General features: G+C 40.8%; 1 protein-coding gene across 1 annotated transcript in view; it reads left to right on the plus strand.

Annotated features, from left to right (window-relative positions):
* The window catches only part of kdm5ba (lysine (K)-specific demethylase 5Ba), a 117902-nt gene extending 107467 nt beyond the window's left edge, over positions 1-10435 (plus strand). The window contains exons 24-25 of the mRNA XM_052035038.1: positions 3397-3513; positions 10265-10435. Of these exons, the coding sequence (XP_051890998.1) occupies positions 3397-3513; positions 10265-10288 (141 nt within the window). The 3' untranslated portion in view covers positions 10289-10435. The remainder of the gene's footprint in view (positions 1-3396; positions 3514-10264) is intronic.
* The last annotated feature ends 6739 nt before the right edge of the window (positions 10436-17174 follow it).

The following is a 17174-nucleotide window of genomic DNA, read 5'->3' on the forward strand; positions in this document are numbered from 1 at the left end:
AACCCAGGTCTCTGGAGTTGTGAACCATTGTTCTGTCTTACTGCCAATGTGCCACCTTGCAGAGCCCAGGAGGAAATCGAAGAGATCAGAAGAATTTTGTATCAACAGTTTTCCTTCCAAAGGTGTCGACAATTTAACCCACTGATAACATAGAGTCTGCACAAAGCCATTCAGAATAAAGATCCTAAATTGAATATTTTAGGTTGCACTTTTATTGAACTCCGCTGAGGCACTTGAGAATCAACACAACTGATTTGTGTGCCTCTGCAACAAAGGGCTCAGAGTTATGCATGTCACACAAATGTCAATGAACAATATCTTCAGCAGACTATCAAGCCACCTTCCTTCCACCTGCCATACTGAATCCCACACCACCAAAGTCATGGACATCATTACTGACCAGAAAGTTAACTGAGTCAGACACCTAAATACTGTGGCTGAAAAAAAGCGGGTTAGAGATTGGGTTTTCTAAAGTGAGTGATCCATCTGATTCCCAAAAGCTTTTTCACTGTCGTCAAGGCATGCCTGTGGTATGATGGAATCTTTTTCACTCTCCTGCACAAGTGCAGCTATAAACAAAAGGCTTGACCAGGAAATTTGCATTTGACAAGTCCAGTAAGGAGTTTTGAGAGCGAGAACAAAAAGGGTAGATAAGGGGGAGATGGTCTGATGTACCTGGATTTTCATAAAATGTTTGATAAGATGTTACACAAGACTTGTTCTTTAAGTGTTCACAAGATTTGGGTAGTACATTAACGTGGATAGGAAATTGGATAAAGAAGAGAAAACAGTATGAATAAATTTAAGGTTTTAAAATTTCTCAACGATTGCATCGTTTTGTCCATCCACCGATCTGTGGGATTTTGCATAATTTGTCCAGATTTGTTTTTCTCTTCCTGCATCAGCGCATGTGATTATTGGGGCGTATCTTCTGCTGGGATTCACACTAGATCTGTCAGCAGATGTGTTCCAAGATGGGCAGTTCACAATGGGAAGCTGGAACACAGTCTCCCACTCGTGAGATTGCCAGCCAGTGGACTTCAGGAGTTCAATGGGGTACTGCAAACTTTCTCAGGTTTCTAACCTAGACTGATGTAGGTGTGACGAGTTGAAATCAAAGGGGAAAATCAGCTGCTGAGGAAAAATGTAAATAAAGGCCTAAATTTTATTTAATTGCATTAGTTTAGATGCTTGAGTTACTTTAAATGCTTGTGTGTTTTATTCCTTTAATTTTACATTTTTAAATTTTGACGTGTGAGAGTGAATGTGAAGGATATCCACAAATACTCAATCTGAACAGGAGATTTGATAGCCTGAGCCAGGGTTGGGGCCTCATTGCTGTAAGTATTACTGTCAGTGGAGTCATTTAAATGTGGAGGGAACTGTGCCTCATTAGCATGCTGGGAACTGTGCCCAGGATCATACTGGAAGGAGCAGTGTGATCCAGGATGGAGGTAACAGGCAAACGGGGTCATGGTAGATTTTCCCATATTCTTTGCTGCCATTTAATTGGAACCAAAAAGTCTTTGAAGATTTTGTTAATGGTGCATAGTGAGGGTAAAGAATGAAGTTTGAAAGATGTCAACAATTGAACGTGCAACAACAAATGAAATTTTGTTTGCACCCATCATAAGTATATGCCATTTCTCTTTGAACCTCAGAAGACCAAACTGTCTCTTCCTTATAAAAGCAGCTGACACGGAATTAAACCTGACTGATCTCTAACCAAATGAAATGGTACAATTGCATGAATGCTTAAACCATCACATGCTTCTGATCTCCCAGAGGGATTACTTCCTAAATAAAGGAGTCTACATTACAAACAGTGTTTATAAAGGACAATGTATTGGTTATTGTTGTCACTTGTACCGAGGTACAGTGGAAAAACTTGTCTTGCAAATCGATCATACAGGTCAATTCATTACACAGTGCAATTACATTGAGTTAGTACAGAGTGCATTGATGTAGTACAGGTAAAAACAATAACAGTACAGAGTAAAATGTCACAGCTACAGAGAAAGTGCAGTGCAATAAGGTGCAAGGTCACAACAAGGTAAATCGTGAGGTCATAGTCCATCTCATTGTATAAGGGAACTGTTCAATAGTCTTATCACAGTAGGGTAGAAGCTGTCCTTGTCTGGTGGTACGTGCCCTCAGGCTCCAGTATCTTCTACCCGATGGAAGAGGAGGGAAGAGAATGTCCTGGGTGGGTGAGGTCTTTGATTATGCTGGCTGCTTCACCAAGACAACAAGAGGTAAAGACCAAGGAGGGGAGGCTGGCGTCCGTGATGCACTGGGCTGTGTTCACAACTCTCTGCAGTTTCTTGCGGTCCTGGGCAGAGCAGTTGCCGTACCAAGCCGTGATACATCCAGATAGGATGCTTTCTGTGGTGCATCGGTAAAAGTTGGTGAGAGTCAAAGGGGACAAACCAAATTTCTTTAGCCTCCTGAGGAAGCAGAGGTGCTGGTGAGCTTTCTTGGCCATGGCATCTACCCGATTTGACCTGGACAGGCTGTTAGTGATGTTCACTTGAAGCTCTCAACCTCAGCACCATTGATGTAGACAGGTGCATGTGCACCACCCCCTTTCCTGAAGTCAGTGACCAGCTCTTTTGTTTTTTCTCCAGCACAAAGGACAACATGCAAGTTGTTGTAGATGGTGCTCATATTGATGTATGTTTTTTTTGTCACACTGTCAAAGTGCGTTTGATTTCAATGTTCAAGTAATACTGGTTGCAAAACAAATCCTGATGCATATTGGCACCCATTTCCTAAATAGGAGCCACATCATGAAGCAGCAGTTTCTTTAGTGATTGAAGGATAAAGGATTCTTATTTGGTCATGGCATTATTGGAGTTACTGGTACTTGTTCTTCCTTAAATATCCCCAAAGTGAGTCAATCACATTGATGGGTCTGGAGTCGCACATAGGCTGAACTGGGTTAAGGCAGAAAATTTCCTTCCCTGGAAAATAATTCCCTCGAATTATGGAACAACAGCTATTAATGGATATTTAACTTGCATGATTTGGAAATCCTTAGTTATGGGAGATGTCTCTGCATGTATCAGATAAACAATTAATAGAGCAACTGTTTGTTTGCTGGTTTGTCATCAAACCAGTCAATAAAATGGCTTTGATAATTTACTAATTATTATTTTGACTAAGAATGAAGATGAAAGTTACTAATTTGGTAGAATTATCCTCATTCTTTGGTTAGTATTTTCCATACAATACATATTTCAAACATCAACGATTATCTCTCATCCATGAATCTGTATTTAATCTAACTTCTCTCCAATTATATGGAAGGATTGGCCATTATTTTCTCCATCTCCAAAACCCAATTGAAATAGGTTTAGAGTGTATTCATGGATTTCATTTTTCTTATTTATTCAGGTGAATTCTGGCAAAGAGGTTAAGTTTTTACTGCAGTTTGTAATAGGAATCTTTTGGACAAAGAAGAGAAGATGGGAGTTTCCAGACCTTTGTGGCAGAAGAACATCCCAGCTCAAGGTTTGTAATTATTGTACATTTATTTGGCAGTGAAGTTGCAGCTAGCTTCTCATTAGAGTTCTTCAACTTTATCTCCAGTAATTGATTCCATTTGAAAAATAATTCCAGTTAGTAGTTCTCCCGTGTCTGCGTGGGTTTCCTCCAGGTGCTTCGGTTTCCTCCCACATTGCAAAGACGTACAGGTAGGTTAATTTGCGTTTAAAGTGGGCGGCGTGGTCTCGTTGGGCTGGAAGGGCCTGTTACCACGCTGTGAATAAAATTTAAAAAAAAACTTCAAAGACCATTTCCAACAGGCTCATTTTGCAAAAGTGTGCAATTGGTGGACAGAATGAGAAAGATGAGAAGCTTACAAGAATGCGGTGCCTCTTGCTATCAGTGGTAATTGTGTAGAGGATATGTCTTTCTCGGAAGTAAAAGGCAACAGTTCATCTCTGATTAAGACAATGTTATTTAATTGTTTCTTCAATTCCATGAATGACTTTTCAAAGGTGTTACCTGGAGAGAGAGAGAGAGACAAGAATCCCCACAGACTGAAATATGTTGTTTGTCTCTTTGTCTAGTAATATTTCAATAGAAAGACAATGTAATGAGTTTATTGGATGAGTCTTCATTGTTTGGTGTAAAACCCTAATCTGAGACACTTCTGGCCCATGGTACAAAGGATGGACATTTCCACTTGGCTGTTGTGCAGACAATTGGTAGTTAGTGGATAGGTAACTGTAGGCACATAACATTTGTATTCCTCATCCATAATTGGAACATTATGCTAAGTGACAAAAGAAACTTTTACCACCTTTGTAGTTGCATGCTACAAGGCGAATGGAGTTATTGATGAATCATAATAATCAATTTTTTTTTTACTATAGACACAGACAAAAGGTAAGGAAACCCCAAAGGGAGGAGCTTTGGCAATCACCCACACAAAGTCCTTCAGATAGATTTTAGATGGATTATAGATTTTTGCATCCACCAGTTTTCAGGCACTTAAACATGATTTTCCTCATCTTATCAAACCTTCTGACCAGTAAACTTAACTCTATGGTCCCAGGTTTTTACCCTTTCTTCTGTGGGGAAATCTGTAACTTTGTCAGTACAGGTTTACCAAAACTTCCCTGATTTTTTTTTTCAATTGTATCCCTTTGTTTTTAAGTAAGAAAAATAAACCCTGGTACCTGGTTTACATTCAGTCCAGCCTTGCTAACCTGTGAAGCAGCTCTTAGTGACTGGTATCCTGTCTGACTCATTTGATTTTTTTCAAAGTATGTGGGTGATGTAGTACATGGATTTCAATAAGGCCTCTGACAAGGTACAGATGGGTGTCTTGTCCAAAAGGTTGGAGCCATGGGATCCAATGCAATTGGCAAATTGGAAGCCTATGACAAATGGTGTACTCCAGGGATTGGTGCTGGAGCTCTTGCTATTTGTTATATACATTAAGGATCTGAATGTGAAAGGAGGACACATGATGAATAAGATTCCCAGAAATCTCAAGATTGGTCATATTATGGATAGAGGATAGGTTACAGAATGTTGATCTCAGTAAGAATAACCGAGCAATGGCAGATGGAATTTAATCCTGAAAAGTATTTTGAGGACAAGAAAGGCAAGAATATACACAATGAATGATAGGACCTTAGGAACAGTGGGCTTTTGGTGTACATGTCTGAGGTTCCCTGAAGGCAGCAGCACGAATAGATTAGGCGGGATGCTTGCCTTCATCAGCCTGGGCGTAGAAAGAGCAAGGAGGTTATGGTGCACCTATGTGCATTTCTGGTTGCCACACTGTCAGAAGGATGTGATTGCACTGGAGATGATGCAAAGAGATTCACCTGGGATGGAGCCAGTTATGGGTTGTATCCATTTATGGGAAAAAGACTAGATAGACTGACTTTGTTTCACGGTGGGTGGTTATGATTTGGCATACACCATCTGGAAGAGAGGGGGAAGTAGATTATATTGGAACTCAGAGACAATTGAATTGTATTTGAAAGGAAAGACGACGTGTATTTGAAAGGAACTATCTTGCACGATTGTGGAGAGAGAGCACGAGTGTAGAGCTGAATTGCAAAGTTCTTTTAAGAGCCAGCAGTGGTACAAATACCCAAGGTTCCCTTCTGTGTGAGATTCTGTAGATGCAAAATTTGATATTTGTGGGCACCATGTGTATGAATATGATTTATTCACTTTTTAGGATGTAGGTATCATAGCACTTACTGCCAATCCTGAAATTTCCCTTAAGATGGTGGTAAGCCACCTTCATGAAACCTTACATCTGCTGAAGGTGCTTCTATCACACTGGTGGGTAGGGAGTCCCAGGACTTAGGCTGTCATTGTTGTTGTTTAGGTCTACTTCCAGATAAGGATTGTTTGCAACTTGGAAGGACACCTACAGGTGGTGTACTCATGGCCTGCTGTCCTTAATCCTTAGTCGTGAATTTTGCATATTTTGGAGATACTGTTAGTGTAGCCAAGGCGAGTAACGACAGTATATTTTCTAGCTATTGTGTGCTGGTCAGAATCAGATTTATTATCACTGACTCAGATGATGTGAAATTTGTTGTTTTTGTGGCAGCAGTGCAAAGACAAAATTACTATAAATTACCAAAATAAATAGTGCAAAAAGGAATAATGAGGTAATTCATGGGTTTATGGACCATCCAGAAATCTGGCGGAGGGGAAGAAGTTGCTTCTGAATCATTGAGTGTGTGTCTGAAGGCTCCTGTACCACCACCCTGTGGTACCAACTCCCAGATGGTGAGGGTTCTTAGTGATGGATGCCACCATCTTGAGGCACTGCCTCTTGAAGTTGTCCTCAATGGTGGGGATGGTTGTGCCCGTGTGGAGCTGACTGAGTCTACAGTCCTCTGCAGCCTCTTGCGATCCTGTGCATTGGAGCCTCCATACCAGGCTGTGAAGTAACCAGTCAGAATGCTCTCCACCGTACATCTAGAAATCTCAAACTCCTAATGAAGTAGAGTTACTGGCATGTCTTCATGATTGTGTCAATGTGTTGGGGCTAGGATAGATCCTCCTGAGATGTTGTTGCCCAGGGACTTGAAACTGCTCACCCTTTGCACCACTGACCCCTCAATGAGGACTGGTGTGTGTTCTGACTTCCCCTTCCTGAAACCCACAATCAGTTCCTTGGTCTTGCTGATGTTAAGTGTGAGATTATTGCAACACTGCTCAACCAGCCTATCTTTCTCATCCCTGTACGCCTCCTTGTTACCATCTGAGATTCTACCAACAACAGTGATGTCATTGGCAAATTTATAGATGGCGTTTGAGTTGTGCCTAGCCACACAGTCATGAATGTAGAGGGAGTAGAGCACTGGGCTAAGCACACATCTTTGAGGTGCACCTGTGTTGTCAGCGAGGAGGAGATGTTATTACAGATCTACACTGACTATGGTCTCCCAGTAGAGGATCCAGTTACAGAGGGAAGTAGAGGCCCAGGTTATGAAACTTGATGATTAGTACTGAGGGGATGATGGTGTTGAATGCAGAGTTGTAATCGATAAACAGCAGCCTGATGTATGCTTTATGGTTGTCTAGGCGCTCCAAAATAGTGGCGAGCCAGTGAGCTGTAGACCTGTTGTGGCAGTAGGCAAATTGCAGTGGGTCCAGGTCCTTGCGCAGGAGTTAATTCTAGACATAACCAACCCTCGAAAGCACTTCATATAGTACATGTGAATGCTACTGGGTGATGGTCATTGAGGCAGCTCACCATGCTCTTCGTACTGGTATAATTGCTGCCCTTTTGAAGCAGGTGGGAACCTCAGACTGCAGCAGGTGAGAAGTTGAAGATGTCCTTGAACACCAGCCAGTCAGGGAGGGAATGCACATTTAACTTTGTGGATAAGGTGATAACTAAGTGGACTGCTTTAACTTGGATGCTGTCAAGCTTCTTGAGTGTTGTTGGAGCTGCATCCATTCAGACAAGTGGCTGAAAGCTTGTGGAAAGGCTTTTGGGTGTCAGGATATGAGTTACTCTGAGCAGAATACCCAGCCTTTGACCCGTTCTTGTAGTCACAGTATTTATGTGGCTGGTCTACTTGCGTTTCTAGTTAATGATAACTCTCCAGGCTGGGCTATTTAGAAATGGTAAAGCCATTAAATATCAAAGGTAGGTGATTAGACTCTTATTTTGTTGGAGTTGGTCATTACCTGGCACTTTTAAACACAAATATTATATGTGGCTTATCAGACCATGCCCGAATGTTGCCTTAGATTTTTTGCATGCTGATATGAGGTGCTTCATTTGCTAAGGAGTTGCAAATTGCTTTGAATATTGTGCAAGCATCCCCACTTCTGATCTTGGGATGTAAGGAAGGAAATCAATGAAGTTGCTAATGATGGGTCTAGGACACTGCCCTGAGGAGCCACGTCCTGGTGCTGCAACAGCCTCGGCCAGTTTCCATTTGCAACGTTTGGGCAAGTAAACACCTCGTGGAAGGAGCTGGCTAACAGAACATCCCCATCTTTAATGACAGTGCCCATTGACTGCAGTTTTACCAGGGATCCTTGATGCTGCATTTAGTTAAAGGTTGTCTTGATGCCTCTGTTGCTTCACCTTTGGAATTCAGTTCTTTGGCCCATATTTGGACAAGACTGAGAACTGGAGCTGACTGGTGCTGGTGAAACTGAAACTTGCTGACCAATGTCCAGTTATTGCTATGTGTTGTTTGACAGTATTGTCAACAACACCTTCCATCACTTTTCTGCTAATTAAAGATAACGGAGCAGTATTTAACCAGATTGGATTTGTCAAGTGCACATCTGGCCAGTTTTACATTTTGCCAGATTGTATGCTGGTTTTGTAACTGTATTGAAACAGCCTGACTGGAGGGAGTGGCTTCCATGGGAGCGTATCTTCAGTACTACATCTAGGATGTTGTATCCTTCTTTAGCTGTTAGTTGAATTTGGTTCTCTCAGCCATTGCTTAATGTCAAATAGAACAAGTCACACTGGCTTCTGTGTTGATGAGGATCACGAGGAGAAAGCCAAAATGAATTGTCCACCTGGCGCTGCTGGCTGAACGTGGTTGCAAATGCTTCAGTCTTGGCTTTAGCACTCCCATGCTGGACCCTGCCATCATGAAGAATGGGGATGTTCCTGGATCCTCGTATTCGTTATTTAATTGCCATTACTTAGCTCTGTCTGTTGCACTTTGTTCTTGTTTTTTAATGGGCATTTTACCAGGTTCACAAGGTTGACGTGTTTTCTTTTAGATATCCCTGGTGCTGCTGCTGACATACCTGCTACACTCATTGAAGCAGGGTTAATCCCCTGGCTTGATTGAGACAATGGTAGAATTTAAATCCAACAAATTCTGGAATTTTAAAGAAAACAAATCTAGGTAACATTAACTATGAAAGCACTAGATTGTCATAAAAACTCATCTGGTGCATTTGTGTTCTTTAATGAAAGAATATACTTGTATGGTTTGCCCTGCATGTGACTGCACACCCATTTATATGGTTGACTCGTAAACACCCCTGAATTGAGGAAAGCAGTCAGGGATAAACAATAAATCTTGTGAATTTTTCGGTGCCCACATCCTGTGAATGAATAAAGTAGAATTACATATCCACAGTTGTTTAATATGTTAACAGATGAAATTTAATGCAGAAAAGCATAGAGTAGTGCATGGAGGGAAGAGCATGGAATTGTATACTTTATGAATGACATTAAAGTAAATGTGGATGAAGCCAAAAGATACCAAGCAGTTTTACTGACCTAGATGGTCAACCATTCAAGAATAACAATGATCAAAGCAAATGGAATGTTGAATCACATAGCCAATTGAAAAAAAATCAAACCAGCCAGCCAAGTTGTAATCTAGCTCTGCACTACTTTGGTCAGACCACACTTTGGGTCTGTTTTTGGCCATTGAGATTATGGTTAGCAGTGCCAGGGAAGAATTATGATGTTGTTGTTTTATGTTAAAAGATTTGAAGTCATGAACAAAAACTTTACAGCTAGAAACCTGGAATTTTTATCCTCAAAACGAAGGACCTAGGAAATGACCTTGGATCTGTGCAAGATGGTCGAGGGAATGGAAAGGCAAATGTAGGAAAAAAAAGCTTGACGAGGGTGCATGTTCAAACTGTATGACAATTTTACAAAAGATGTCTTCAAATCCTAAATGCATTGAAGGATAAACACATGAAACAGACTTCTGATTATGGTTGTAGAGGAGAATTATTGAATAGATAATTGGGTGCTGTAACCAGCCAGGTGTAGGAGAAAACAGTTCACGTCTTTGTGGGTGGATTAAGATTGACTGGATGTTTTTTGTTAACCACAACTGCAATATCCTGTTAATCATGAGTTTCCATGACTGTACAGGAAAAGAAACTCATGGTGTCCATGCAGAATTTAGATTTGGAGTGCAGACTGTATGACTGAAAGATACTGGTAGTTTTAGTGGGAGTCATGGTCAGCCCCTATTGTGACCTCCCCATTATAACTTCTATCTATTTGCATATCTGTTGCTCTAGATGAAGTAGTCCCAGCACTTGATTTTGAAGGTAATACACTGATTGCAATAACTGTCTTTATTTGGTAGTCATAGGATATCAGCCACAAATCAGTGATTATTGTACATGTCTTTTGGCAAAGTATTTTCTTTACAGGATAAATTTGATAAAACAGTTACTTGGGGAAACTTTTATCCCATCCTGAAAATATTTTATAGACCCTTTTTAGGAATGAGGAACTTACTATCACAAATCTTGACTCTTTCAGGGCTGTGCCTGTCTGATGATGTGAGATCTCAACTTGATGAATTGATGATGGAGGCTCTATTAATACAGGTTACTCTACCTGAGATGCAACACATTTATCAGATCTTATTAACTCAGTCCCCTGTAGTAGAAGATCACCAGCAACAATCTGAACAACTGAACTATGAACCACTGGAGGTTATGCAGTGTCTTGCGGAAGCCTGTGATACTTCTACAGCTGAGGTATGGAACTGCAAACATTTGCAGCAGAAGTATGTTGGGGAAGTTGTCCTATATTTTCTTCCAAAGCATCCATACTTCCCGTCTTACTGGACAGATTTTGTGCATATGAGTATCAGATACTACAAATGGGTAATGTTGTAGAATGGATAAGTCAAGTGGAAGTATTTCTAATACTTCTGTCAAGTAATGAGGAAATCTATAGCTCCTGCAGAGTAAAGATATGGATCTCTATTTTGCTTTTGTCTGTCTTTTTGTTTAATTCTGCATCTGTCAATAGTATTATAAGGGTAAACTGAAGGGGCTGGGATTACGCTGCTTGGAGCAAAAGGTTGAGCGTAAATTTTGGTAGAGGTGAGCAGAGATTTGATAGAGGTGTGCAAGATCATGACTGGTTCAGATAAGGTAAATAGAAGCTGTTCCTATTGGCATATTGTGAGCAAAATATTTGGGGTATGGGAGGTTGTGAGAAAAGTCATTTGTGATGGAATCAGGCTTTTAAATGAGAAGCAGATAGACACGAGGGAATTTGTAGGGGTACAGGCAAAATGTGAGACCTAATCGCTTCTCAAAGAACCAGTGAGGACTTTGAGCCAAGTGGCTCCTGTGTAGTAATACTGTGATTCTATATATTTTGTCTCCAAACCAGGTCAAAACATAAATGTTCAGATGCAATTTCTATTTGCCTGCTAAGTGTGTCTAACCCTTGCACTTCCCCATTCTCTGCCCCTGCCATATGTCTCTCCAGGCAACCCACCCCCCCCCCCCACCCACCACAACACCAAGCCTTTATTTCAAAACTAGATAACTTTGGATAGTTTGCAAAAAGCCACAAATGGAGAAGTCACCACAACCTGCTCTGGTAATTAGAAGTATTACTGGAGACCAACTAGTCTATTCAGATTCTTATGCAGGATTTTGTTAAACTAATTAGGAGCAATCCAAGTCTTATTTCTCTGCAGTCTTGAGAAGCTGGTGTTTTGAAGGTGCAGGGGAGGAGGAGAGCAGATCCACTAGGGGATGGGTAAAAGGTAAGGTGGGGGGAGGGGGGAAGGCTAGGAAAGGGAAGAAGAGAAGGAGCATGGTGGTAGGGTGAGTTTGTGGAAAACTATGCTGAGCTCTCTTTCCTCCCCCTCTGTGCCGCTGTTTCCCCCCCCCCCCCCCCCCCCCCCGGGCTCCCCCACTGGGCCTGTTACTTTCCCTGGACATAGTCATCACCAACTGTCGGCGCGACATCAGCCGTCTTGACTTTTCTGCCCCCCTCACCTTCTCCAACCTTACCCTTTCTAAACACTTTGCTCTCCACACCCCCTGCACTAACCTTGACATTGTCATCAAACCAGCCGACAAACGTGGTGATGTGGTAGTCTGGCGTACTGACCTCTACCTTGCAGAGGCCAGATACTAACTCTAGGACACTTCCTCCTACCTATCCCTGAACCATGACCCCACTGAGGACCACCAGGACATTATCTCCTGCACCATCACCCCTTCCCCACAACCCCCCCTCCCCCCACCATACTGCTTCTCTTCCCTTTCCTAGCCTTTTTTATTCCTTTCTCTTCTTGCCTTTGATCCATTCCCTGGTGGATCCGCTCTCCCCTCCTCCCCCACACCTGCCTTTCACTATCTCTTACCTGCATCTACCTGTGCCCACCCCGCTTCCCCTCTTTTGTCCACCTATCACTCTTCTGCTTTACCCTCCTATATATTGGGCTTCCCCTTTTCCAGTCCTGAAGAAGGGTCCTGACCCGAAATGTTGACTGCCTGCTTTTCTCCATGGATGCCGCCTGGCCTGCTGAGTTCCTCCAGCATCGTGTTTTTCATCTAGATTCCAGCATCTGCAGTCCTTTGTTTCTCTTGGAATGTCATGTACCAGATATGTCAAGTGATGTGCGTTAACCTGATTGCAGTGTTTGTGTAGCTTTTGCTGGAAGATAAAATTCATTCTGTAAATTAAAATGGCATCTTTGAAACCTGGACATTGGACTGATCTTTACTAATATATTAGCAAAGAGAACACTTACTAGGGAATTGGCAATTGTAAGAGCCAGAGGGTTCTGAGAAGTAGATAGCTCTTCTGCCTAAATGACTGAAGTAAGCTATCTATTCTATTTCAGGATGAAGGTTGCTGTTTTAAGCCAGTGAAAAGAGAAGAAAATTGTGAGAGAAAAAAGAGACGAATTGAAAAAGATGGTTCAATGGGTGAAAAGAGAGAAAAATTGAAAAGATTAAGCAACCCTAAGCAGAGGAATCTCAAATCTACCCAGGAAAGGTCAAAAGATCTGAGTCTTGGAAGGATGGAGGCAGAGCATTGTTTTGAATTTCTACACTCAAGTGAAGAACAATTGGTGATAATGGAATCTCCATATTCTGAGCCAGAGGACTCTGAAGATGAGGATGCAATCTGCCCTGCAGAAAGCTGCCAACAGCCAGAGGGGGATGAGGTCTGTATTAATTTTCTTCAGCTTTTGTTAGAAACTCAGTAGGCAAATAGAAACTACTGGATGTTTTCCTGGAGGCAGTATATGATGGAGAATAAGGAAAAGAAGCATAGTTAGTTTAAATCTTTTAATCTAAGATTACATTCAGCAAGAAGTTCATAGTGATGATATCTGGTTTGTAAGTTGAACAATTGAAAATTAAATGCTTAGTGGTTTCAAAAAATCTTAGCTTGCCCACTTTCTTTCCCTCCCTGAGAAATCTGAAAATACAATTTGCAAATGTGGAGGCTGGACCCGTAAAATATAACATCCTTAATAAAGAACTTTAATTCTCATTAACTGCTTTTGATTTTCTTGTGAGGGGAAGAAAGAGAAATGGCGAAGCCCCATTTAACTTAAAAATGTAGATATGCAATTGCGACAAACAAAAACTATTTGATGTTCTGATCATTTGAGTAGGAAAATGGATTTTGCATAACTGGATTCAAAGTAAACATTAAAAAAATTCAGGAGCTTAACTTGGTGCTGAACTGATAAAAGCCTCATTGTTTGACTTCTGAAGTTTAGAAATCAATGCATTGGATGCATTGCAGTTTTCTCAGTAAAGTGCAGTCAAGTTTCAGCCACAGCTGATCATTTCTATCCTTGCATTTACCAATCATATGAAAGAGCTGTATTATTTCTGCTTCACAACTGACCTTGAGATGAAAGGAAGCGAGCCCGTGCCTTAAGAAATAGTCACACCTACCAAATGCCGCTAACCATCATATACTTCAACTCTGAAATAAATCTTTTCATACAATGGGTACCAATGTTGTTTGGTTTCTGGTGGTGCAGGTTCCTTAGGGCAGAGAACTCTTTCACTGTAATGGTAATGAAAGGTTAAAAGGCAACTGCATTAAAAAAGAAAATACCTCATTAACTCAAAATTGGGTGTGAGACATCTTTCTGCTAATTAAATGCAGTTTAAATAACTTCCTGAGGTCTGTGCATAGCAACTCTGGATGCAGGTTTCCAAGTATTCTTTGGATTTGAGGTCAATCCTGCCTTGCTTTTAAAATCCTCTCTATTGCTTTCTAATCTCTTCATGTTCTTGCCCCTCCCTATTTCTGTAATCTTCACTTAGCTCTAACTCTGCAAGTTTCCTTTAAGATATCTCCAGGACTTGCCTGTATGGCATCTCTGATTTGATTGCCCCGTTATTGACAGTTCTATTTTCTGCCACCTAAAACCTGTCTGCCTTGTTACTGTTTTTCTTTAAAACCCTGCTTTGACCAAGCCATTAGTCATACTGGGCCAATCTGCTTCAATCTTTTGTTTAATAAAGCCCATGTGGTATTTGGAATGTTTTTGCTACATTAAATGGATTTTGGTGTGTTTGAGGCAAGGGCATTTCCATATCTCTCTTGCTGTTGAAATCAAGATCTTGCTGATATTAAATTTAATTTCTGCCTGCCTCTAGTGGGGTAAAAAAGGGAAAGGGCTCAGCCATCTGACTTTGGCCAAATTCAAGATCTATTTGTGACCATTTCTCAGCCCTAACTGCACAAAAATATAAAAGTTCGTCCTGTTGAATTTGGATCACAAACAAATGTGAATTCACAGATTAGTATAGATATTATGGCAATACTTCAATAAACAGGCTTTTATCTTCACCAAATTCAACTTTTTCCAATAAAATGTAAACACAGAAATGTAATTTTGATGTAGTAGTGATGAGCATTTCTCCCTTTTTGTGTAGGTTGACTGGGTCCAGTGTGATGGCAGCTGCAACCAGTGGTTCCACCAGATCTGTGTTGGTGTGTCCTCAGAAACAGCAGAAAAGGAGGACTATATCTGTGTCAACTGTACTGTCAAAGACCAGATCAACAGGAATCAGATTGGCCAAGGCTAGCCTTGGCAATGATGGTGGCAAATCAAATGTTCCACCAGAAGCAGTGGATTTGATAGCTGTACAACCCACAAATGGTGCTATATCTCTACTCATGGGATCATCTACGAGGACTCTGAAACTTTTTCCACCTTTGTATCTTCTCATTCTTGTATGAACTTTTTGTCTGTGGTTGTGAAAATGTATGATGCCGACTACACCCCAGGGTTTTCTACCCATTATGAAAACAATTGGCTTTTTTAAAAATAATACCTAATTCCCTTCAGTTTGAGATTTCCCTGCATACACACCCCAGCCTCATTGGGTCTTAAGGACCTGCAGTCACCAAAAAAAATGTTTTGTTTTCATGGGGCCCTCTGTTTAGTACAGGCATCTTTATCTTAAAGAGAGATTCTGACTTGTTTTGTAGGTTAGTTTTATTTATCTCAGCAATAACAGATTTGTGAGTTAAAGGGCCAGATATGGTTATGAGAGTGTTGGTTATTGTACAGAATGGAGGTGTTTAGGTTCCTAGTGGCACGGGAATATTAGAGATAGACAATGGACTGAGGTCTGTAAACTTACTGCCTACGCTGTACTTTGGCTTTTTTTGGTAGCTTGTATCTAATGTTAAAGTCTCCTTTGTGAAATAAACCTTTGGTTACAAATAAGCATTTCAGACTTCAATTTGTTCTGCACCACTTGAAAATTTCTAAACCAGGGACAGTCTTTTGTCATTTTTGCACCAAACTGGTGGTGACTGGGAAGCAAGTGGCTTTGTTTCATTGCTCCATTCAGATCTCAGTGAAACCCTCATTGTATGGTAGGATGTGGAGTTGTCTGGGATGATGTTGAGCTATTGGAGGGTATTGGCAGAGACATGGGAATGGCTCAGCTGCTGGCCTGTTCTTCCACAAGAGAAGGCAGAGGTGAAATTGGAATATTGGAAAAGGATAATTTTGCCCATTGTCCCTGTCTTGATTCAATAGGTGATTGTAGATATATGACCTAACTCTTTTTCTGTCCTTTAACAATAATCTAGCAATATTAGGTTTAAAAATAACAATTTATTTAGCATCAATTTGCATTTTGTAGAAGAGGATTCTACATTTCTTTGCCTTCTGATTTTATGTACTCCAGTATATTTTAATCAGTGTGCTGTGCTCCCTTAGGACCTCCACTGATTCTAGCTTTTCATATTTAGATAATCTTCCATTCTGTTCTTTCATTCTAAAGTGGATGACTTCACATTTGCCTCAAGTTGACTAACTATTCACTCAACTGAAGAATATTCAGCACTTTGCAGTTATTCTGCAAAATATATGCAGTAGTTCAAGCATTTCCCTACCAATAACAATTTCGAGGCTTCCATGTTTATGAATGCATAAGTCAAAGTTGCTATCAGCTGTCTGATACTTTTCAAGAATGAGTTCCATGTTTGGACTACACAATTAGTCCAGTGGAAGAGTGCAAAGTTGCAGCAGTTCGTCGCCATTCAGACGGGGCATCTGCCCAAATAACCTGAGGCAGATTAGTCTTGTACAGAAACAGCATCTCCATTCACTGAATGAAGTGGAAGAGCAAGGAACAAAGGTGAGTTTCAGTGAATTTACATTTTTATTTGATTTGTTGCAGTTCATTTTAATTGCCTTTGTGCTTTTAAATAATCAGGTATTTATCTTTTAATTTTAAATAAAATGCTTCTAAATGTCGGAGACGTACAGGATCATACTTTTGACGGTGAAAAGGGGGAGCAAGATGTCAAAATCTTTTTGGCTATTTTGTGGGTGGGCTTGAACTTCATGATCATGTACAGTTTTCGACTGATTACATTGGTACAGTGGCTGGTTTTTTGTTGATTTCATATCTAGAAGTTCACTCAATCCAGAAGTTCACTACCTTATTTAAGAGTAATCTGTTTATTCCAATCTATACGAAAGATAACATTCCTCAATTAAAATTACCCTGCTTATTGCTTTGTCAAATTTCTGTATTCATTTATCTACCACTTCACGGCTGGTACATGGGTGCTAGTACGTAACTCCCACTGGTCTTAAATCCTTTTCTGTTGCTTAAGTCCTCAGGTCTCCTAAGGGCCTGTTTTTATTTTTGCTTTATTGACTGGGAGGCAGTTTGGCATCTGATTATTGTGGATTTTCATAAGCAAGCTTCCATCTTCCAATTCACCACTTGGTCTCCTTGAAGATTTTTTGGATACGCAGCCAAACCTTTGTAGGATACAACAGGGCAATGGTCTGGAGGAAAGGCTGAGATGAACCTATCATTTGGAATAAATGTCTAACTTCCAATCCATTTGTGAAGTTGTCTGGTTTTTAACCTACAATTGAATCTAATGGGACACGGTTATTAAGGCTACT

This window comes from Pristis pectinata, chromosome 20, assembly GCF_009764475.1.
Source record: "Pristis pectinata isolate sPriPec2 chromosome 20, sPriPec2.1.pri, whole genome shotgun sequence".
NCBI classification, from domain to species: Eukaryota; Metazoa; Chordata; class Chondrichthyes; order Rhinopristiformes; family Pristidae; genus Pristis; species Pristis pectinata.